Genomic DNA, 23728 nt, shown 5'->3' on the forward strand with positions numbered 1-23728 from the left:
GAGTACTTATTTTCCTTTTTTTTTTTTTTTTTTTTCTTCCTCTCCCTCCTTTCCAGCCCCACCTCCCTTTAAATCAGGCTGCTGGCTGTATGGAGCTTTTATGCTGACACTAGTGACACTAGCCTCTGTGAAACTCATTCATCCTGACTTTTCTGACAGCAAAATCCCCCTGAAATCCAGGCAGTCGCCAAGGAGAGGCGTTTGCCCTGTTCCACCTCCCAAATGCTGGAGCTGGTTTTTTATGTGTGGGAAATGGCCTCTCTCTTGCTTCCTATGCAGCCTCTACACAGGCACCTGCTTGTCCGGGTTACCTTGTCATGCCAAGACAGAAAAGGATTATGAGATGCAGCTTGACAGCTTGCAGCCCTCCGTGCAGGAGGAGAACCTGACCCAATCAGGAAAGAAACCCCGCTGTGTTGTGGTCCGCAGGTCTCTCTTTGCCCCTTTGTTGTACATCCGTTTCTCATTGTTTTTGCTGTGAAACTAGCTTCAGCGTCTTCTAGACCCTTTTTTGGCAGCATTACGCCAGCCTGGGGTTTCCTGCCAGCCTCTTTGGCAGGGGAATGTCCCTGCCAGGGCTTACCCCGCCTGGGAAATTCCCCCACGCAGAAAAAGTCCAGGGAGCCATGCTCATACCACCCTTCTCCTCCACCCTGCCATTTCCTCTCACTTGCCATAACATTCCCTCACCGCCCTGGTTAACCAGGGCTGAAAGATAAGTGGTGCGTGATCCACTGCAATAAAAAGAACCCCGTGGGTATACTCAGCCTGGAGCTGTAATAAGCTTGGGGAGGGTTGTTTAGGACGTCTTTTGTGTGTGTGTGTGTGTGTGTGACCAGAAAGCCAGAGTAAGCAGGAGTTTTGTGAGGGAGGGGGGAAAAAAGTTTCCTCTCTGCTGCTTCTCTGTTTCATATCATTAAACCTCAGAGGAACTTTTCAGTCATTCACCATTCACTCAGATGTGGCCGTAAGGGACGCTCAGTTGCCAGTGGGGTGCAAAGAACTGGCTTGTTTTCCGTAGAGCTAATTCCAACTTCACTCCTCCAACATGAAGGTACACTATTACCATTTTATTCATTTTATAGCTTAAAGTCTGCAATTGATTGGAATAATATTGGCTTCTCATTTTTTTACTTCTAACAGCATTGCCAGTGGCTTGTGCTGTAATTTTTGTGTGTATTTTGGGGTTGGGTATGGAAGAATGGCTGGCTTTTGGGAAGGTAACGGGTAATAACCAAGTATGAAGAAACCACAGTGAATGGCGGGATTTTTGAAAGCCCACAGTGGATTTAGGGACAAAATACCTCTAAATAGGTTAGCTGTTTTGGGCAATTCTCTCTTTAAACAACCTTGTTTTTTTCAGGGGAGGGTATAGTGGCTTTCCAGAGGATGGGTGGATGGATGGACAGATAGATGGGAAGCTAAGCTCTGAGAGCACTGGATGGAAGAAAGATTGTTAGAGGAAGAGAGTGTTTTATATAATCTTGTTTACGTTTTTTTCCTGGCAGCTCATCAGTAATTTTGGAATAGCAGAGCATCATCAGCATACAAGCCTGCCAGGTTCAATAGGATCAGAATAAATTGTCATGGTGCAGTGTGAGACAACGCAGGGAAACACTTATAAAAATAGGGCTCTATGCCTACTTTCTTGTAATTTAGCAAAAGATCTGTGGGAATGAAAAGTAGTAAGTTTAATGAACTTAAACTTCACTTTAAACTTTATTATGCTAAGGGGTTTATTAAACTAAACCATAAACTTATTTTCATCGTCTGGTGAGGGTTTCTCTGGCTTACCACACAAGGTCGATTATGCAGCACCCTGGTTCATTATCTGTGCTTGTATCTGGCAGGCAGGGAAGGCAGCTCAGCACTAAGCTTCTTGTAGAGCATGAAATGTGGTTTGGATTTTAGACCCCCAAAATTTGGGGGCATGTTTGTATCATGACATCATCAGAGACTTGTGTGTGGCTGGGGAGGAGTAGCTTGGAATTATTTCAGATGGAAGCCAAGACATTTCAACTGGAACATTGTGACTTGCCTGGAGGCACATGGGAGTTAGAGAAAGGATGATACCCAGGGCTGTCCCTCAGCCAGACAGGGTGCCCATCGGTCAGGGACAAATGTCACCTGGGGACATTGGCAAGAAGACACATATTTCTGCTCTAAATGAAACTCTAGTATCGGCTTGGTTCCTGAGGCAAGTAATTTTTTTTTTTGTCTAGCTAGACCTTTTATTGACCTTCTTTACAGCAAGCCACGTGTTTCCCATTGCATTTCATGGCAGTAGATAGGAGGAGGGTGTGTGTGGGGAGGAAATGCCCTCTGGCTCTGGGTGCCAGCGGCCAGGCAGCATCAGAACTTCCCTTCCCACCCTTGGGCTGCCCTGAGCAGCAGGGTGGTTGGCAGAGCCCCATCCTGCCCCTTGGCTCTGCCTCCTGCCACAGCCCAGATGGGCTGACCTGGCTTTCCTTCTCGCCTCGGGCTTTTGGGGACAGCAAAACTCAATCCTGATGGTGCTGCTTAGAAAGCCCTGTGTGACATTTTGTGTTCGCAGTCACAAGCTCCTGAGACAAAGCATGCAAGGTGGAACTGAGAGCTGCCTTTACTCTTGCTTCCTTCTTAAGAAATTGGCAGGAAATTGGAAGGAAACGTAACCATCCAAGGGCTAGCTTTTGTGATGAGCAGCGTCCTGTTAGACAGGATGTGTCTGGCTTTGGTTGATATCTTTTCCCAGCTGAGAACTGGAGGAGGGAGCCAAGGCCTGGGAACAGAGCTTTGCACCGTGCCCCACCAAATCAAAGGGTTCATGGAAACCTCCTTGATGTTTTATGCTAACTCATGCATGATTTACATATTATAGTAAATTTGTCATTACTTTCATGGATTTCTTTCCAAATGTGCAGCAACTGGCTGTTAAGCCTGCAGAAGCAAGAAAGAACATGGTAGTAGTATTCTTTCCATTATATTAATAGCCTTAATGCAGACATAAGGCATCTGTGGTTGAGTTGCATGTGCCAGTAAATTCTGACCCATAGACGGAGTGATGCTGCACCCATTGAAGATGACTGTACACATTTAACTGAAGATAAAACCTGTCCTATTATATGCAACTCATCTCAAGCACCAGGAAAGTTTTTGTACTGCTGCTTGGAAGCAATCTATTGTTTTCCCTACCATAATAAAATTTTATGTGGCTGCCTTGGTTTAGGTGCTTTTTTAAATGAGAAAATTTCATGTTTATTGAATTTTTATCTGACTAATGGAGGAGAGCTCTACAGCTGAGTCTCAGGACTTTCCCAAGATCAGACAACCATGTGTTTTGAAAGCTGGGATTTCTCTGTGAATGGAAGTCTGAACTGAAGGCATTTAAACTCTATAAACTGGAAAACACAGTGAAATAAGTTCAAGACATAAGATGAGGGCATTCACTCTAATAATCTTTGCAGTGTTGACATGGTACAAGTGTCTTTTACTGTGGTTGTTTTATTTCTGCCTGGGCTTTCCTGCACGCCGATCTGTGCACCGCTGAGCTGAGGATGTGCTCACGGGCTGTGTAGGATTGTGCAAATCAATGCTGAGGCTTCCTGCAGGTGTTAATCCTGCTACACAACCACAGCATGGCTGATCTCCATGAGTGCTGCCAGTGTGCCTGGGATTTCTGGACTGGCCAACACAGTTAGATATGCTGTCTAGTTGATGTGACTGGTTTGCCATGTCCAAGAAGTGCGTAAATTTTCAAAGTCTGCTTGGACAATGTTTTTGAGTGGAAAAACACGTGTTTGGGAAGCCTGGATGTCTGACAACCTTAACCTTAGGTAGGTTATCCACTACTGCACATAAATTGAGAGGCTAGAAAAGCAGGGTTCTGGGTAGATTGCAGTTTGAAAAATCCTATTTTTTTTTCTGGGTTGGTCTGACTGAGTTAAAGCAGTTTTTCCTCTTGTTCCTGTACTAAAGAGTTCAGTGGCAATGCTGCATTGGGACAGCTCTACAGTCCCTGCTAGACAGTGATTTTGTTTTACAGGTGGTTGAAGTGTTTTTTGTTTGTGGAAGGTAAGAAGACTGAAACTGAAGGCCACCAGAGCTGTGGCAACAGCATAGGCTTCTATATCTGACTGCAGAAAACAAAATTAATGTGGGCTTAGAATGACAATTTTTGGCCCAAGTTGGTCACCTGAGTTAGGAGGAAAAAGGTCCTCAGCATGAGTCACAAGGAAAACCCATGCTCACCCCTTTAAACCTCCACTGAGACTCCTCACCAGCACTGAGAAACTTCACTAGCTCTCTACCTAACATCATAACAAGAAAAGTATTTCGAGGGAAGAGTGTGCGCTATTTACCTCATCTATATACACACAGTATCCTTAACAGGTGACATATGATGTTGCCCTTTGCTATGGGGAAATGGCCTTCTGCTCCTTGTTTACATGCTGTGACATCAGCGGTTGCATGTATTTCTCAGCCACGCGTTCCTACTGCAAGGCATTAACGAACTAATGAGATATGTGAGCTTATGAGGAAAAATGACTAGCTGGGGCAGTGAGTACATTGAGAGGAATGTCCACAAACACAAGGTGTACGTACAAGGAAACTGTTTACTTGTACAGAAATCAGATCTACTTAGCCAGCTTTGTAGCACTTGCTGGGTTTGGGGTTTCTTTTCCTTCATACTGACTTTATGTACACAGTGTGAAAGGATCTACTTAGGAGCAACCTACTTTTTTATTTATTCATTTATTTTTAAATATCAAACAACCTGTGAGTAAAAAAGCAGAATTGAGGGCATTCTTTGGATCAAAGGAGCAAGACCCAAATGTTATATGTTAAATAAACAGTCTGAGTTTTCCTTTAATATGAAGAATTATACATGCCCCTTTTGAAGTTCAGACTAATCCCAGGATGTCAGTCTTGGAGACCAACATCTGGGAAGAATGTAGCAATACAAGTGTAGCAAAGAGGGAAGAAACACTGACTCCTCTGTACTGGTTCTTGGAGGAAAAAAGTGTCATGGACCATTTCCAACCTACTGACGTGCAGTCTCCTAAACCGTTAAAGCAAACACAGGTATTGATTCCGAACTGCCTCTAGGAGTGCAAGTTACTAAGCTTTTACATCTGTTTTTCTTGATGCTATTCTAAAAGGGGTTTGCACGCTGTGTGAAAATGCTGCTGGAGTCAGAGGAGTGGTTGCAGTGCTCACACACCTGGACTTGCAGTCTGCAGCAGGAGGCTAATTACACCTGTTGGAGAATAAGGAGCATTTGACATCCGTGCAGCAAATATTCACTTGCATTAAGCAACTGGATTGTAAATTACTATTTTTATTTCCAGTTTAATAAAATAGCACAAAAGTTCTACTGCTCCAGAAATGTGTTGCAAAAGCAAGTGGTGGTTACTAGTATTTTGTGCTCTGCCACTTTACCAAGAGGCTGACCCTTGCCCATGCTGCTGCCTAGGAGATGACCTGAAGAGAGATGTTTATTCTGCTCCCACACCCGCTGAACCATGGGCTGCTTGAGAGCTGGCATGCTCCTCACTTGTGCTTAGGAGGGACTGCATGCCTGGCAGGGTGACTACGTGCAGCTCTCCGGGGAAGGCAAAGCTCCACTTGCTGCCCTTGATTTACTTATTTATGTATGTGTTTATCTAAAGACTACATCTCCTAAAACATTCAAACCAGTACATGCCCCAGGGACCGAGCAGTGCAGGCACACTGATACTGTAAAGGCTGGCCCTTTCCTTGCAACAGACCAGCCACATCCATGCAGTGTAACAACACTTTGCCTTGGTCTCTTCTGAGCCCTATGTGGGCCCCCCAGGGTGCATCTTCTGTTCATTTGGTCGGGTGTTTTTCTTTCCAGCTGTTGCATGTGTGACCCAGAACTACAGCTTCAAGAGGATTTTCTGAGGGGGAAGAGGATGTAGGATGCCTTTTTGGAGAGCAAGCTAAAGGGAGACAACTGGCAGAGTCTTGCCCATGCTGCCTTAGGGAGCAGCTCTAGAGTAAACCACGCCCAAGTTTCACCTAAAGGAGCTAGTTTCTCTCACCAGTGACCCAAGAACTGACCTCACATAAGAGCACTGTTACCAATCCTGGTACCAGGACATGAGGGTAAATTGTTCAACCATATGGAGGTGGGGACTAGTTATAGTACACCAGGAATTCGATCGGCAGTGATCACTTACACGCAAAGCTATAGGGGTTGGCACAGGGTGTTGGGAGGATGTACTTGCAAGCATGAACAAATGTCTGCCTAAGCTTTGCAGCTCAGATTTTTCTGAGCTGAGAGTGCTCAACCTGTCTGCCTGGTATCCCCTCTGCTGCCTTACAATGTCAGATTCCCTCAGTCTGAGTTTGTGATAATGTTATTGAAACACTGTTCACAGTACGAGGGTCCGGATATGAGAGAAAATACCATGGTTCCAAATAAAAAGTGTGTTGGCAACATGGAAGTCTGTTTTAACAGAAAATCTCCAAAACACTGAGCAAGATCCTTGATTTTGCTTTGAATTAGTGCAGTGGCTCAACTGTTTCTGTGTAGAAAGGACACAGTTACTGGAGGCCTAATGCAGAGGGAAGCCCTGCACAGCAGGTCCAGCTCATCTTTTCTCTGTGCTGGCTCTGATTAGGATAGCAAAAGGGAGACACATGACCTTGATTAGCTTAGCTGGTGGTGAAAGTCTAAGGTGTTGGCTTTCAGCCTCTCTGACTTTTGTAACAAGACAGCTACCCAGCAAGTGTAAGCTTTGAGAGAACAGGTTTTTTGTTGTTGTTGTTCTTAACTGAGTTTTCAGATCCCTTCAAAGTAGCTCATGGCTGTGTAGAAGTCACACTGTTAAAAGCTGTTTTGGTTAATCAAGTGTATCGGCATAACCTAAACCAAGGCTGATTAGCTTTAATTCCACAATACTTGTCTAGGCTGTGTTCTGAAGAGAGGGAAGGAGCAGAGTTTTTGGAAAAAAAAGCATTTTGTTTCTTATTTTTGCAGTGATCTGAGATTCCAAGGCAATCACATTTCACTATCTCCAGAGGGAAATAAAGTTTTTAGGACAAATGTTGTTAATATTGGCCACTAGTTGGCATTATTGATACATCCCAGTAAATGGAGGTGGTGCAATAAAAACCCAGCAAGGCAGTGCTCTGGGAGCTGAGGCATCCTCCTCTGTGCCCGCCTCACAGCCTTCTCCAGCTCTGGAGGTTGATGGGTTGTGCTGTGTCATAGCCTGGCCAAAGAAAGCTGAAACACCCTGGACACCGCAGCCCCACAAAGCCTTCCCAGCTGACCCCCCTTTTCCCCAGCTGGTTGCTGTCTGTATGGGCTGTGCCAGGTTTCCCATCAGAAGAAGAGGTGACGAGCACTTTTGGTCACCACCCTGCCCAGGAGGAACTTTCTTAGGCTGAAGGCGCCTCACAGGGTTTGGGTCACCACAGATATTACGTAGTGTTTGGGCCAAAACCCAAACGCTCAAGGTCCACAGCATTAATAATTACAATTTGTAGATGTAGCAATAATTTACCGGTAACTTGCATGGAAGCGCTTTGAGAGCACGAAGCTTCTGGGAGCCAGCTCATCTTGTGCAACCGATGGGTGTGTGTATTTTTGAAAGAGCCCTTTGTTACAGAGCTCAGTGAAATTAAACTTGTCTTAATCTGCTTTGACTTGGAGTAGATTTATGCCAGAAGACCTGATAAATAAGATGTCGCTGATGAAACAAGTATGAGTTGAGGTATCAGAGTGTTGGCTGAAGTGGATTTTCCTTGGTTAAAAGAGAGCAAGTCAGAAATTCAGCCTTCCGGAGAGCAGAAACTTTGGAATAGAAGAGAAAAAGAAATTCCACACCCTCTTTAAGACAAAAACCTGATTAAATTGTTCTATAGAATAGTTTTCATTCGTAAGTAGAGACTAATTTGCAATTAAATCCATTCCAAAATTTTTATTGAATAGCAAGGATAAACGTGCTGTCTGTCCCTGTCTGTGCGTGCTTTAGGGGCCTTCCACAACACAGTAGGATTACGATGAGAAAAATCCACTTTCTGTTTGAAATCCACTTTTCATCTCAACATTTTTAAGGGAACTGCAAGCAACTATGATGCCAAATCTAATTTTCTGGATTATAGACTTCTCAGATTCACATTACCATTTGCTCGTTAAAAGACAAAATCTATTTGCTGCAGTAGTTGGAGACCTTCCTGCTAGATTACAACAGCTGGCTTTCCTGGCTGCCTGGGAGGGATGCAAACGCAAAGGTTGATCAGTCAGATCTGCTTCAGGAAAGCTGGGTTGTGGGTCCTCCCATAAGCTACCGAGTGTGCAAAGAGCGTTCAGGGGCTGAAGGATCTCTAAGCAGCAAGTGTTTTTTAACAAGGAGAAACTTAGAAGTGTCTACCTAAGGCTAAGGTATCGTCACGGGGATCTAAGGCTTGAAGAAAAGCAGAGAACCATCTCCTTGTGTGTTTAAAACGTATAACCTGATTTCACAAACTCTGACTTGCATAAAGAGTGTCGTTAAATGAGGGAGAATGTGCTCTTGGGTGACGGCTGCTGATCAGGGAGCAAGTGAGTTTTTACCTTTATTAGACTACGCTATTTCTGGTGCTACTTGGCATCTGATTTCATTTTATGGGTTACACTTGAAAATCATACTGTGACTGCGTAAATTCAATCTATGGTGCAAAACAACAGTCTTTGGAGTAGAAAACTGCCTGGCTAACTCCCAGTGAAACCCTTCTTTTACCTGACAGTGAAAAAAATAATTGAGTAATATAAAGTAATTCCCTCCTGCCTCCTCATGGGCTGATTAATATAATTTCTTGTTGCACCTGTCCCATGTATTTTAATACAATTAAAACATGTACAATAATCTAAATTGTAGACCTCCAATTTGCATAATATACTTTAGAAATACTGTGTCGTTTTACTACATACTTTTGGGGCAGCTGTAGTGCTAAAAACATCCTAATTGCAACCTTATGGACAAAAACACATGCACATATATTAGAAGATGGTGACCTCGGTGGAAACGAGGAAAGCAGAAATATTTGTTTGAAAACTAGTAATTTGAGAAGTCTCCCCTGTAAATACTGGTAATAACTCAGTGGTGGTGTTAACAGTAATCACAGGCACACAGTTTCGCCCACTTTTCGTTTCAGTATTGTGTTGCTTACCTGTTTCTCCCTGTCGGTCTTGACCGAGAGGCTTTGCCACCACAGCATGGTGCAACCTAAAACCAAAATAACTTATGTGTCTGTCCCCTGCCTACTACACACTCCGATAATAGAGGAAAAGAGATGACTCATCTCTTTGTGAGTAACTGCTCACGTTCCCCTTCTCTCTGGATGCTGCCCACTTGATTCACATGACCAGAAATCCCCATTCTCCCAAGCCTGTAACCCCAGAGCTGAGACCTGGCAGGAGCAGGGTGAGCGCTCCCGCACTGTCGCACTTGGGGTGATGGGTATGTATGTGCGGGGATGTGAGTCTGCATCAGCAGTGGTGGGGGGGCTGAGACTGATGCTTGTGGTTTCCATCTCTGCAGCTGCGCAAGAGGGTGGAAATTTGGGGTTGCATGTGTTGCGAGTGGGGGCTGCAAAAGCTGTAGGAGGCATCCAGGGGTAATCTTGGAGGACAGTGTATGAGGTGGCATCTGTTCCTATCCCTACCATCCCCCTCCCACCTCAACTCTATCCTCATCACCTCCAGCCCCATCATCCCCATTCCACCCCAACCCTATCCCTGTCACTCCCATCCCCATCATCATCTACATTCCCATCCCACCCCATCATTCCCATAACCTCCATTCCACCCCAACCCTATCCCCATCATCCCAATCCCCATCATCCTCATCATCGCCAGCCCCATCTCCATCCCAACATCGCCATCGCACCCCAAGCCTATCCCCATCATCCCCATCTCCATCTCCATCCCCATCCTACCTCATCATCCCCATCATATCCATCCCACCCCAACCCAATCCCTATCATCCCAATCCCCATCATCCTCATCATCCCCAACCCCATCTCCATCCCCATCCCAACCCAACATTGCCATCCCACCCCAACCCTCCCCCTGTCATCCCCATCACCGCCATCACCATCTCCATCCCCGTTCCCATCCCACCCCATCATCCCCATTCCACCTCAACCCTATCCCCATCATCCCAATCCCCTTCATCTCCATCCCCATCCCACCCATCATCCCCACTCCGGCGGGCCCGCGGGGGCGCTGCCTGGTGCCCGGGCTGGGGGAGCGCGGCGCTGCCGCCGGCCCCTCCCGTCCCTTGCCCCGCTCCCGAGGGGGCCGGGGCCCGGGCGGGGCGGGAACCCAGCCCCGCCCCCTTCGCCCCGCCCCTCGCCCCGCCCCGGGCGCGGCCACCTCCCACCGCCCTTACGGGAAGCGCGGCCCCGCCCTGCTCCGGCCCCGCCCCCGCGGGGGTGGGCGGAGCCGCTATATCCGCCGCCGCCAGCACCGCCGCCGCCCACTCCCCGCCGCGTCGCCCGCCGAGCCCTGGCCGTGCCCGCTCCCGCTCCACCGCCCGCCGCCCTCCTCCTCCGCCGCCGCCGCCCGCTGCCCCGCGGCACCGCCATGATCGTGGAGAGCAGCCGGGACGTGGCGTCCGATGGCGGCGACGGCGGCGGCGCACTCAGCAGCCCCATCAACCTCGCCTACTTTTACGGGGCCTCGCCCCACTCCAGCGAGGGCAGCTGCTCCCCGGCGCACTCCGCCCCGGGCTCGCCGGGCTCCGACTCGGACCTCTCGGTGAGCAGCCGCGGCGGCGGCCGGAGGGATCCCCGGGGCGGTGCCCGCCCCGCGCTGCAAGGTACGGCGTGCCCCGGCGGCGGTCCCGGTCCCCTGCGCCCGGGGAGCGGCGGCGGTGGAGGGCGCGAAGCCGCGGTTCCCGCTCCGTCCCTACCGGGAGTGAAGCCAGTCGCGGACCCTTTTGTGCTTAAAAGTCCCCGAAGCGGTGAAAAGCGGGAGCCCGGCGGCGGGCAGGAGCGTTTCGCCGGCGCTACGTGCCCCGCGCCGGGGCGTTTCCAGCCTTGCGGGAGCGGCGTGGGGGGGGGATCTCCGGGTGAGAAGGGGAGCCCCGCGCCTGTGAGATTGCGGAGGGGGCATCGCCTCGGCGCTTCTCTGCGAAACGTGGGATTTAGGTTGTTTTCCACAAGGGTCTCCGCATTTATTTATTTATTTATTTATAGTCAAAACGGAGTCGGTGCCTTAAATTCGGCGTTTGTTTTCATATCTCAACAGTTGACCAACACATGGCGGGCGGAAAGCAGCATAGAGGACCTTTCCAGGGGGTCCGCGTGAAGAACTCGGTGAAGGAGCTCCTGCTGCACTTCAGGAGCAGCAAACAGATGTCCTCGGGCTCTGCCACGGAGGAAGGCAAGGTAACCAGCATTTTTCAGAACTGACATAATTGCTTTCAATGGTTACTGAAGCTGGCAAAAAAAGGCATGTGATAACGCTAGAAGCGAGCTTGCTGCTTTATCTGATGTGGATGGAGTCAGTGTTTTTCCTTTTCACTACGTAATGGGAGAACAGAGCTTGGGAAGAAATTAGTGAGGAGGTTTATTGTGGGAGAGGAGGCACTTAAAAATGTCCTTACTAAGCTTTATTTTCTAAAGGGCGTTTGGTTAAAGATACATTTGTGTTATGAAACCGCAGAAACTCCCTGTTAACTCGAATGAGGTCATTCACTGTAAGAATTGGGGAACTTTCTCTGAAGAGAATTGTTTGCCACACTATTGTGCTGCTCCTTACGGAACACACAGTATAAAGGCAGACCCCCTTCAGTCTGAAAAGATAGAAACAAAAAAAAAAAAGGAATTTCTGAGAAGATTAAAGGGGATTTTTTTTTTTTCTGGATTAGTCTTTCTGAGCATGTGTTTGCAAGTGCCCTAGATAAGTGGTGTCACAGGAGAATTTTTGCATAGAGATTTTCATGGCATTGAAGAAGTATGAAATTGACTGGCTTGCTTATGTTTGAAAAAAAGTCCTCTGACCTCAGAAAGGTCTTTCTTTAGATTTTCTTGAGTTTTGTGGTATTGTAACAAATAGCTTAAAAAGCCTTAAGAAAAAGGGTGATTTTCATTTAAGTTCCATACAAGTCCTTCCATTTTCTAACATTAATTAAAAACAATTAAATTAGGGTTAGCCAATTGTGTACTATAATTCTTCTAAGGTACATTCTATGTTTATAGAAGCAAGTCTCTGCTTTTTTCTACTTTTTTTTTTTCCCCCTGAAATAACATTATAATAATGGAATAATCTCGATTTTTCTCAAAAGGCACAAGGAGGACTGGTGAACTACGAGCAGTACACAGGTAAAAACCCCCTCTTTAAAAATATATTGCAATAAGATTTTAAAAGTTGGTTGTAAGAGTAACCTCTAAATGCATTCTAAATTTATTTTTCTTTTCAGCAGAACTGAAGAGCATACTAGGTCACAGTGGCAAAAGAAAGGCTCCTGAGCTCCTTTCTGATGGACCTTCTTTCAAACGCCAAGCGAATGTTCACCCACACCTCCTGGTAAACTTGCAATTTACTTTTTTTTCTGTGCTTTTATTTTTCAGTTTGCTTTGTGTGATCAGAAACTGCCAGACAAAATTATACCTCTAGCTTTCTGGGGCTTGTTTTTATTTTATTTTATTTTTTTCCTGACAGACACCACCACAGACACCAACTTCTATGGATAACATGGAAGAGATGCATAAAAATGACCCAAAGCATGACAGCAATTCTGATCTGCTTCAGAACATTATAAACATCAAGAACGAGTCAAGCCCCATCTCTCTGAACACGGTGCAGGTTAGCTGGTTGCACACTGTCTCCAGTCACAGCTCGCCCAGTGAACAGTACCAGGAGAGCCTGGTAACACAGGCTTTCTCCCCACCCCAGAAGTACCAAGCATTCCAAGATCACACCTCCCAGCATATGCTTGATGCGCCGCAGCATTACCAGTTCCCTCCGTCGCAAAACCAGAGTTTGTCACAGAGCTATCCTTCGGATGCCTCTTTGGAGTACAGGCCGTTTGCTGCCAGTGACCAGTCTCCTGGCTACCAGCAGAATACCTTTGAGAGCCATGAACTGCAGTACTGCCCACCGCAGAGCTTCTCCTCCCTCTTGAACGACTCTGAAGGCTCAGAGGGCATCTCTGCTCCCCTCCAGCCGCTGACCAGTGCCCATCAACAGGCTGATGTCAGCCCCCATGCTCCAAACTTCAGCTTGATTTCCAATAATGTCTGTGGCAGTCTGGAGCGCAGTGTCTCTTTGTCTACTTTGAACGTCTCTCTACCTGACCAAAACGTTGCCAGAAGCACCACGCAGTTGGGCAAGTCATTTTTTCAATGGCAAGTGGAGCAGGAGGAAAGCAAACTGGCTAACATCTCTCAGGACCAGTTCCTTGCAAAAGACTCAGATGGAGACACGTGAGTGCTGTTTATCTCTGCGTTTCTGATGTGGAAGGTTGGGGAATGTTTGTTTGGGTTTTGGTGGACCACAGAGTTGTAACAGAAGCTGTTCATTATCAGTGTTTGTGTGTCACGAATGCAGTGGTTTTGCTAATCAAATGAAGCTCATGGTCTTGCTGATGGGCTGTGATGCACAGGGTTGTGGCACACTGAGTAGTTAAGGTGTTTGTCTGATTTCAGGTACTTATCATTAGGCTTTTATCTTGTAAATGGGGAGAAAAAGATTCTAACTTAGATGCTTTAAATTTCCCTGGGAAGAAGGTGTCTGTATTCCTGGCTTAGTCACTCAGAGGAGATCTGAAGCTGGCAATGTGACACCACTCCCATATGTTTGGCTCTGTGTTATGGCTTGAGCTCCAGTTTGTCTGGTGGTGTAACATTGTTTCCCCTCTTTCCTGCAGCTTTCTTCACATTGCGGTTGCCCAGGGCAGACGAGCTCTTTCCTATGTTCTTGCAAGGAAGATGGCTGCCATGCACATGCTGGATATTAAAGAGCACAATGGCCAGGTGAGGTTCTCAAAAATCTTTGCACCTGCTTTGTGCACCTGAGTGCTTCTGCATGTCAGGACCTTGAGGAAGATGTGGTGAAAGGCTTATTTAATATTAACCCCAAGATTTAACCTGCATACTAATATTAACCTTGGGCTATTAATACTTCTCGGGATCACCTTGAGCTGGTAAAACTATGTGCTCTGCTTCATTTGTCCCGGCTTCCTGGTATTCATAATCACTGCTTAAATAACACCAGGTAGCTGGGCTTTTTATTTGTTTTACTTGGTCTTTCCTGTTAGAGATCAGATGACTAATAGTTTGAATTTTCTTCTCGATGTTTGCAGAGTGCTTTCCAGGTTGCTGTGGCTGCCAATCAGCATCTCATTGTGCAGGACCTGGTTAGCTTGGGAGCTCAAGTCAACACCACAGACTGCTGGGGTAGAACACCGTTGCATGTTTGCGCTGAGAAGGGGCATGCCCAGGTCCTTCAGGTAAGAACCAGGCAGGCATAGCTCTGCCATGACTGTTAATGCTTATATTTCATATTAGTCCTCTTGGGGAAACTCTGAGAACACCACTCCTCACTTTATCTTTCTCCCTGTATAGCCTTGTGAATGTGTCTCAGGGCCCTACAGTAAGGGCTTAAAGTGGAACTGAATTTCACATCAAGGTTCTCACCAGCATTTAAGTAATTTGGTGGAATCCTCTAGCCTAGGAAAAAAAATAAGTCTCTTAATGCAATTATTTATTGCAACTTTGTTGCAGTAAGACTGTATACGAGCCTGAGGAAGCAATATGTGGTTTGGATAAGGCTTAAATGCATGCCCCTTCCCACTTTTGTAGGCAATCCAAAAGGGAGCCATGGGAAGCAATCAGTATGTAGACCTTGAGGCAACAAACTATGATGGTGAGTAGTTAAAAGTTTATAATTTACAGAGTTACTGGATGTTATAATGTTTTATGTCTGCTGATGTGAATGTTATCCTGGGTTGAGAAGCAATAAAATTGAGTATATCTTTGCCAGGTTGAAATTTACATTTACAATTGAGATTACATTACAGTTGGCATATCTGCCAGATAAAAACATGGTTAGTCTGTGCCTGTCAGGGCCTCTTCCCTCTTACATGTGATTGCTGTGTTTGGCATGCAGAGCGTAGGTGGTAATAGGCTGTTGAAAACACGTGAGTGCCAGCAATACATTGGTGGATACAGCAACCAGAATCTCTGACACCAGAGAGCTGTTTTAATTGAACCACTTTCCATGTAACAGCTCTTTCTAAAGTATAATGTGTAAAATATATATATACACCAGAAATTGATTCTTTTGTCTGCTGGCTGAGAGCTCAGCGTAGGTTGCTACTTAACCGCTCTGGCGATGGACAACCCAAATCCCGAGCTATTCAAGGACAATCACTGTCACAAACGTGGAACTGTCTCTGGGCTTGACAGGGAGAGAAGCTCCTTTAACTATCCTTCAAACCGAGCAGCCTTTCAATACTTGCATATTGCATTTGTTCATTAATGATGTGTGTTGATTTCTTAATTATTTTTATGTTAAGGTTTGACACCATTGCACTGTGCTGTTCTGGCCCATAATGCTGTGCTGCATGAACTGCAAAACAGTCAGCCTCCTCACTCCCCTGAGGTCCAGGAGCTTCTGCTGAGAAACAAGAGCCTGGTAGAAACCATCAAGATTCTAATACAAATGGGAGCATCTGTTGAAGCAAAAGTAAGTACAGCAGCTTTATGTGAAGTGCCAGATCCAGAGAGAAGGTGGAAACAGAACATGTCCCTTTCTCTCACATCACATCTTAGCTTTATTACAAAGGAGGACTAATTTGAAAGCTTCCCTACAGCTTGATTTACCCAAGTGGAATGAGAATGTTGTATATATTCAGAACAAGGTATTATCAATGCAAATGAACTATGGAGAAAGAGGGAGGTGATAGTCTAATTTCTGGATTAAGAATGATGCTATGCTGGCTGCAGCTGATTGTGTCTTAAAAGTAAGAATATATTTGGAGCACTCTGAGGTATTTGTAATAATAGGGTGCTGATGATACCTTGTTCTTGAACTGCAAATTTTAGTCAAAAAGTGCTTCACTGTCCAGCTTAGGTCTGTGCTGGGCCAGATCATTACTTAACTTAGTATAACATATGGTTTTTTGGTTGTGTAAGCTTAACCGCCAAATGAGATCTGGTCCACTGTTAATTAACATACTCATATTAAAATATATGCTCAGATTGACTTTCAATGAATTGTAGTGCAAATATGTTTGCTCAACGCTCTGCAGTTACTCTGCTTTCTGTTTTGTCTGCATCTTCACCCTTGACAGGTTGAAGCACCTGCAGGGAAAACTAACAGTTCCTTTTTTGATAGGATCGCAAAAGTGGTCGCACGGCTTTACATTTGGCAGCAGAAGAAGCGAACCTGGAGCTCATTCGTCTCTTTTTGGAGCTGCCCAACTGCCTCTCTTTTATTAACTCAAAGGTACGATGATTTTTCCAGAATGCAGATACAGTACAGGATGTGAACAAGTGTGGCACCACGAGTGTCCTGAACCTTGTGCTCCTGCCTTTCCTTCATGGAGTTATTTATGTCTTCTCCAGGCTTACAATGGCAACACAGCACTGCATGTAGCAGCCAGCCTGCACTATCGGGTGAGCCAGCTGGATGCTGTGCGCCTGCTAATGCGAAAGGGAGCTGATCCAAGTGCCAGAAACTTGGAGAATGAGCAGCCAGTTCATCTGGTTCCTGATGGCCTTGTAGGAGAACAGGTAAACAAACAGCCCCCTCCCCCTATCCTCCCACCCCCCCAAAAAAAAAAACCCAAACAAAAACCAAAACCCAAACAAACAAAAGCAAACCAACCAACCAAAAAAACCCCCCAAACCAGCCCTCTCCTTTACTCCCATCTGTCCTAATCTACACAAAAGCCTTATTCCTCTCCACAAGTTTCCTTTGGGTTTTGAGTTGCAGCTTTTAAGGAAAAGATTTAGCAAATCCCATTTAATTCAGGGATCTCTGGTTTTAATGTCAGGATCAGGCAGAATATACTAAGACCTGAAATTACAGGCTTCACTTGTAGCTTTTACTTTTCCATCTCAGAAGGTTTTTCTTATCCAGCTAGGTTTGTTCTTTGTAACCCCACAACATACTGGAAGTAATATCCCTCCTCTTGTTCATCTTAGTATGGCCTCAGATCGTGCTTTTATTGCTCTTGTCATAATTAGTGATGGCAGTTCTTAGGCCTGAGTAACAGATGAAGAAAATCCCTTTTTCCTAGGAACTATACTCATACATTATGAAAAATGACTTTTGACCCAAGCAGCTAATAACTTAAGCAAATGAGTAATCCTGTTGCCCTTCATTGGTTCAAATACCGTAAAGTTCGATCAGTTCTGGTGCAACTGAACTCAGAACCTAGGCTTAGATAAATGAGGAATGCAGAACTGGGTCCAGGTTGTGGGTGTGTTTTGTGTTTTTGTTTTATTTTTTCTTCAGATTATGACTCACTTTAAGATGATGAATACTAATGTTTTGTCTTTTTGTCTTTTCCAGATAAGACGTATCCTAAAAGGCAAGGCGATTCAGCAGAGAGTGTCGCCATTTTAAGCTCCGTGTTTCTTGGAGTTTAGCAACTCACACTCACTGTCAGTCAGGCAGTCCTAATGTATCTGTACATAGACCATTTGCCCAGTGTGGGCAAATGTTAGTTGTTTCTGTGAAACAAAAGTATTTTGTTCACTATTATATAGTGGGTTATATAAGAGTTAAGAAACAAAACAAACCCAAAAGCAAAACAAAACTCAACAATCAAATTCCTCTGAGCAAACAGGAATGTTTAATTCCCAAATATGTGGAAGATTTACCTGGATTTCATAGCAAGACTGAGTTTATTTAAACAGCCATACAGATAACTTCCAGACAAGGACAATTCTACAGGAATCTTTTTATTTAGAGAGGGCTGATACATGTTAACATTGCAGAGTTTTTTTGTTGTGTTTTTAATAACACTTAAATATTAAGTGCAAGAGAAATCAAATATTTTTGAAGCTGAAAATTTATTTATGTAACTTTGTAGCTTTTTTCAGTATCTTGTGCAGGATTGTATATAGTCACTGGCATTATTGTACAGCTCTATAGTTCTAAGAATCTATTGATTGCTTGGGGAATGAACTGAAGGAACAAGTTCCTTGATATTGAACTTGCAAATTGCATATAGAGTTTTAATACTATACTGGTGCAAATAGAGTAAAATCTGTTGCTTTGAAAGACTGAAGACTGAAAGGACAGTTAAGATAGATTGTCCCGAGCACTGATTTGTGCATGCTTTTGGAGTCGTTAATAAAATGTGAAAAGCCATGCTTCCTCAGAGGACTTGTAGCAGTTTCTCTTGTACCAAGTAGAAGTTTTTCTTTTGATGGGACAACAGATTGAACGAGAAGAGATCATGACTTTTATAGTGTATATAACTTTATTGTACTTTAAGGAATGTGATCCTGATTCAGTAAGAGTATTTAGCATGTTCTTTAACTATTGATGCATGCTGAAATCTCTCCATATTAATTATAATACTTCAATATGTGTAAGCCCCACTAGTGTCAGTAGGACTTAAGCACATGCATAAGTAGTTTGCTTAACTGGGCTCTAGTTAGTTCTAGAGATCTACTGTTTTTCACCTCCTAAACAGAGTTAGTCCATTCATGGTTTTACCTTATAGGTATAGTGGCTAGTCAAGTAATATTTGAAGCTAATGTTTTTCTATTTTTTAATAATTATGGGTGTTAATGCAAAATATATACTAATGATGCTGTATACTTGTCTTCTGTTGGAGAAAACTTCTTCCTATCACTTTCTGAATGATCCATGCTGGGCTGTAATCCAGTACTGTGTTCTCTGTATGGTTTATGCTCTTAAACTGTTTTTGCATCACACGCAATTCTCTGCCATAACTGTTTAATTAGTCTGATTGTGCTGTTTTGACAAAGTATGTCTTGTAGACAAGCTAAGTGAAGAAATCTGATATGTGGAGGCCTGTTTGTGATGTATTTCTTGAAGGGTCTCATGTAACTTGTGTTTGAATAAACATGCTAATTACATTTTTATGCTTACTGTCTGTTACACAAATGATGAATTCAAGTTTGAGATAAAGCTGATTTAGCGTGGTATTACTGTGAGACTGATCAAGGTCCATTTGTTAAGGATGAAATGAAATATTTCCTGCTGTTTATGCTTCCTCTTGATGCTGGTTTTGAAGCTGTTGCTTGTGTGTTTTGGGTCACGCACCATGTGGTTGTACTGCCTGTGTATTCAGTAGATGTGCATGAAATAGAGTTAATAGTCACCAGGTTGCCCAAAATGCAGGTAGTTACCTGAACACTTATCCCTATATACTTGGATTAATGATACCAGTTCTCACAATGTCATGTTTTCCCAATGACTTCCTTGCCTTGGTCCTCAGTTCTTACAACTGGGGTACAAGCAGTCACCTTAGCATGGGTGAAAGTCTGTATGAGCAGATGAGGCTACACATGGGGAAAGAATCTCCTTGCTTCACAAATAAAAAGATGGGCTCTGAGCTGGCCGTGACCTTTCAAGAGGAAGAACTGTCATCACAAACTGTCCTTGCTGAGCATTGAGTTGGTGAGATGGCAACAGTCAAGAAAAGCAGGTGAACCATTAGGATCTGTAGGAAAGGAACTGAAGGAAAACAAGAGCACTTCCATGCTATTGTATAAATGTGTTGGCCACTGCTTGCCTTACAGCTGTGTGTGGTTTGGCTGTCCTGTCAGACAAATGTGTTTTAGGTTTGGGAGAGGCCCAGAGGGTTGGAGGATCTTTGCTGCAGGGAGCAACAGAGCAGATGAGGGGGCTCCAGCTGCAAAAGCAATGGCTGGCAGGAGGTATGACAGGCCTGCAGTGTCACATTGGGCTGGAGAAACTGGATCAGGATGAACTGCTCACTGCCCCAGCATGAGAGCTGGAGGCTATTACTGATGGCACCAAGTACACAACAGACAACAGGATGTGATTCCTTGAGACAGCTGAACAATGTGGTAGAAACAAGATATTTTTTGATGGGGAGAGGGCCTGGATACATAGTTAGAAGAAGGACCTCTTTGTGGAGGGTTACTAAAGAGATTAACCACGTGAGGCAGTCATCTGTTTTGAAGGGTGAATATTGTACTGCAGGTTTGTCCTGCTCTCAGCTCTTCTATGGGGACTTGCTTCCCTGGGGACACTCTCACAGACTTGATACCAGACTAGATTATACCCTTTACCCAAATCATTATAGTTAGGCTTTTAGTGGTTCATGAGTTCAGTCTGGCTCTGCTGCTACTGGTTGCATTATTCATAAGAAGAAAATGTAGGAAAATGATCTTGCAGCCAGCTGAGTGCTTCAGGGTACTGCTTGCAGATCCTTTGCTCTGCTACTGCTTTGTGCAAAATCTCATCCCTAGAAGTCTTAAAAATGGCTTTTGGTGTTGATGTAAGGTGATAGAGAGAGTAGGCTGTATGTTCTTTAGTAGATAAGAGCAGAAAGTTACGATGGAGACTGAAAATGAATTTCTAGTTAGGGAATGCAAAGACAAGATTGTACCTCTTTATATGAACAGCTAATTGGGCCTAGATTGTGTTGAAGATGCTGTTGTCTGCATCTCTCTCTGCAAGTGACTCTGCCTTAGTGAGGGGTGTTTTTTTTTTTTAATATATATATATGAGGAGCCTGGTAGTACTTTTTCCACTTCATTTCCATTTTCTTTATAAGATGTGGTTACACAGGTAAAATAATTGCTGATGAGAAATTCTGGCCCTTCAGATCAGCCCGATCTGACTGCCTGGCACTCCTTTCTGGGTGGTGTTGACTGAGTCATCTCACAAAGGGACAAAGTGCCTTGGGCTTGTAAGGATGGCAGAGCACAAGCGTGTGTTCAGCCAATGCTTGGGCAGGGAGCAAGTGCTACTGATGAAAGGCATTCAGCAAGCAGTGTGGTATGTTCAGGGGCACTTGTGCCCTTCTGGAAGGGGCAGGCCTGGCACTCCAAGTCAGAAAATTCCTGAGTGGAGGCTGAAGTGTTTGAAGCTAATTTAATCTGCCTAGAGCCTGATTTAAATGTCTCAAGAGCTCAATAGGCAATTTCTCAAGAAGGCATCCCTACTCTGACTCATTTTTCTCTCCTATGATATCAGGAAGTTCTGGTGTACCTGACATGATATAACTATTTACTAGAAACCATCCCTTTTTACTGAAGGGTGATTCTAAATATTTAGCAAGCTAAAAGTGTTTACCTAAAAATTTATGGTTCGTGGAAAGTGCTGAATAGCTTTTATTGACGCTGATGTATACGCACCATTTATTTCTCTGGTTGGAGTAGAGAGAGAAGACACTTGGCTTGGGTTTGAGTAGTGGTATTAAGACATATGAAGCTTTGTTCCCAGGATGTTTCTGATTTGTTTGTCTAAGTAAGCCAAACCTCAGGAAAGGATTGCTTTTTGACTTTTGTGGGCTACCCACCTGTCTGGAGTTGTGGAAGGTGGCAATCCATGATTTACAAGAAATGTGTTCTGCTTCTGGGGATGGAAAAGTACATTTCCCACATTTGTTGCTCGTTTTATATTTTCATCAGAAAAAGAAAACATCTCCAGGAAGTGCATTCTTAGAGAGGTTGGGTGTGGTGGAAGCAACTTCAAAGATATGACATGAACTGCTTGTTCTTCTCGCCTGACAGTTTGCTTTTATATATATATATATATATATATGTATGCGCTCTCCTGTGTAAGGGAAATGCTGAGGATGATTAAAGTGCAGTAAACATGGGAAAGTAAAGAACAGGTTCCTCTAATTAAGCATCTGACAAAAACTTGACCTGGTCTTTCAATGCATTCAAAACAAATTATTCTATTGATATCTATTACCTTTCTTGACTGTTTGGTGGTGGTCTTGGCCTGAGGTACTGATGCCTTGAGAGAGTCATACAACTGACTTCTCATCAAGTCTGTTAAGTGTCATCCAGCCTCCCATACTGGATGTCTTTCACTTTTCATGATTAGGACAAGGATCAGCATTGCTGGTGCAGACATTGGCCTGTGCCTGGGTTTAGAAAGGCAAGCGGCACTCCTAAAAGTCAGGGCACCTTTCAAGCATCATCCCACCTCCCTTCCCCAATGCCCTGGGATTGCAGTAAAGGCTCGCCTGGAAGCCTTTTGCTATTTTGAGAGGAAGCCTCTCTTAGCATCTTTGAATTTCTAGAAGATGAAATACTAATTTGAGAGGAAAAAGGTTTAGTTTGCTCAAGGGATGGACTGCTGATATTTGTGCCTCAAATAGGGCAGAACTATCTCCTGAATGAAGTTGTTTATGACAGGTGGCCTTGCTATCTGGGAATGCTCATCTGTACACAAAGGCCATATGGGCAGCTCTGTTTCCTGGTAAAATTTCTTGAATGATGCTGGCTGATGGACCAATGTCCAATCTTATAGTATTTCTTTAGATCTGATCACCATTAGCAAAATACTCGAGGCAGCACTAATGAAATTGGGAACTGCACTAGTGCAGAGATGCTACACCAGTGGTTGTCTCTTTTCAAATAGTTAGATTTGGGGGTTGTTTTTTCCTTCAGGTCCCTATCTTGGTCTTGCTGGAGAAAGGTAATATACCTTGGGCTGTGTTTGTTTAGTGTATATTTGTTTTCAGTTCTTGTGATTAAGAGGCTGACTCAATAAGCCTTTGTTTTACCTAGTAAACCTCACTCTTAGCTCTGAAAAGTCAATCTAGGCTGTTTTGAGAAAGTGGTTGTTGCACTAACCAACCTAGACTTCACACGTGGTTTTCCCCTTAGTTTCTGGTGAAATTTCTCCCTTCCCCTTTGCTTGTCAGAGTCCGAGGGAAACTTGACTAAGGTGGTGCTTTACATTTAGGAGGGGGAGCAGACAATTGCAAGAAGTTGCCCATTGCTTCTGTAAACTTGTCTGGGCTGTGAGTCAGACTGTGAACAGTCTGAGTGAAATGTCTGCACATGGATGCAGTGCAGAGATGCTTTCATGTATGTTTAATGAAAGCTTGTAGCTCTCTTCAGATGATCTCAGTCCGATACGTGGCCTTTCGGTACCACGGTAGGTACCACTTGGTACCATGGTAGGCCATAGTACCAAATGCTCTATGTTGGCTGCCTGTGGCTGGTTTTTAGGCCCCAAATAAAAGATCTCTTCAGTAGCGCTGAGGTCTTTCCATCAACTCGACCTGGGAGAGAGGTAGAAGTTAGAATCATAGAATCATTCTGGTTGGAAGAGACCCTCAAGATCATAAAGTCCAACAGTTAACCTAACACTGGCATTAAACCATGTCCCTAAGAACCTCATCTACATGTCTTTTAAACACATCCGGGGATGGTGATTCAACAACTTCCCTGGGCAGCCTCTTCCAATGCCTGACAACCCTTTCTGTGAAGAATTTTTTCCTAATATCCAATCTGAACCTCCCCTGGTGCAACTTGAGGCCATTTCCTCTCATCCTATCACTTGCTACTTGGGAGAAGAGACCAACCCCCTCCATGCTACAACCTCCTTTCACGTAGTTGTAGACAGTGATAATGTCTCCTCTCAGCCTCCTTTTCTCCAGGCTAAACAGCCCCAGTTCCCTCAGCTGCTCCTCATCAGACTTGTGCTCCAGGCCCCTCACCAGCTTTGTTGCCCTTGGATAGTTTCAGTCCACGGCTCCTTGGGATGGCCTTCAGTCACTGCTCATGGGGCTCTCAAGGCCTT

The 23728-nt window shown here is 44.7% G+C and overlaps 1 protein-coding gene across 2 annotated transcripts; it reads left to right on the forward strand.

Moving 5' to 3' along the window:
* The first annotated feature begins 10551 nt into the window (after positions 1 to 10551).
* NFKBIZ (NFKB inhibitor zeta) lies at positions 10552 to 19016 on the forward strand. Of its 2 annotated transcripts, none has more exons than XM_065647116.1 (12): positions 10552 to 10817; positions 11249 to 11388; positions 12288 to 12324; positions 12423 to 12529; positions 12665 to 13428; positions 13872 to 13977; positions 14307 to 14453; positions 14806 to 14869; positions 15522 to 15691; positions 16343 to 16453; positions 16573 to 16740; positions 17525 to 19016. In XM_065647116.1, exons 1-12 carry the CDS (start codon positions 10583 to 10585, stop codon positions 17576 to 17578), a joined length of 2103 nt encoding a protein of 700 aa, XP_065503188.1. In that variant the 5' UTR covers positions 10552 to 10582; the 3' UTR covers positions 17579 to 19016. The 2 variants fall into 2 exon arrangements, with proteins under 2 accessions (XP_065503188.1, XP_065503196.1); XM_065647124.1 differs by having other exon boundaries at positions 12426 to 12529.
* The last annotated feature ends 4712 nt before the right edge of the window (positions 19017 to 23728 follow it).

Source organism: Caloenas nicobarica, chromosome 1 (genome assembly GCF_036013445.1).
Source record: "Caloenas nicobarica isolate bCalNic1 chromosome 1, bCalNic1.hap1, whole genome shotgun sequence".
Classification (NCBI taxonomy): Eukaryota; Metazoa; Chordata; class Aves; order Columbiformes; family Columbidae; genus Caloenas; species Caloenas nicobarica.

Excerpts from the sequence above, each read along its gene's own strand:
- NFKBIZ (XM_065647116.1), top strand. The coding sequence starts at position 10,583 with ATGATCGTGGAGAGCAGCCGGGACGTGGCGTCCGATGGCGGCGACGGC. Across the intron at positions 10,818-11,248 it reads TGCCCGCCCCGCGCTGCAAG|TTGACCAACACATGGCGGGC; the intron begins GTACGGCGTGCC and ends ATATCTCAACAG. Across the intron at positions 14,454-14,805 it reads GGCATGCCCAGGTCCTTCAG|GCAATCCAAAAGGGAGCCAT; the intron begins GTAAGAACCAGG and ends CCACTTTTGTAG.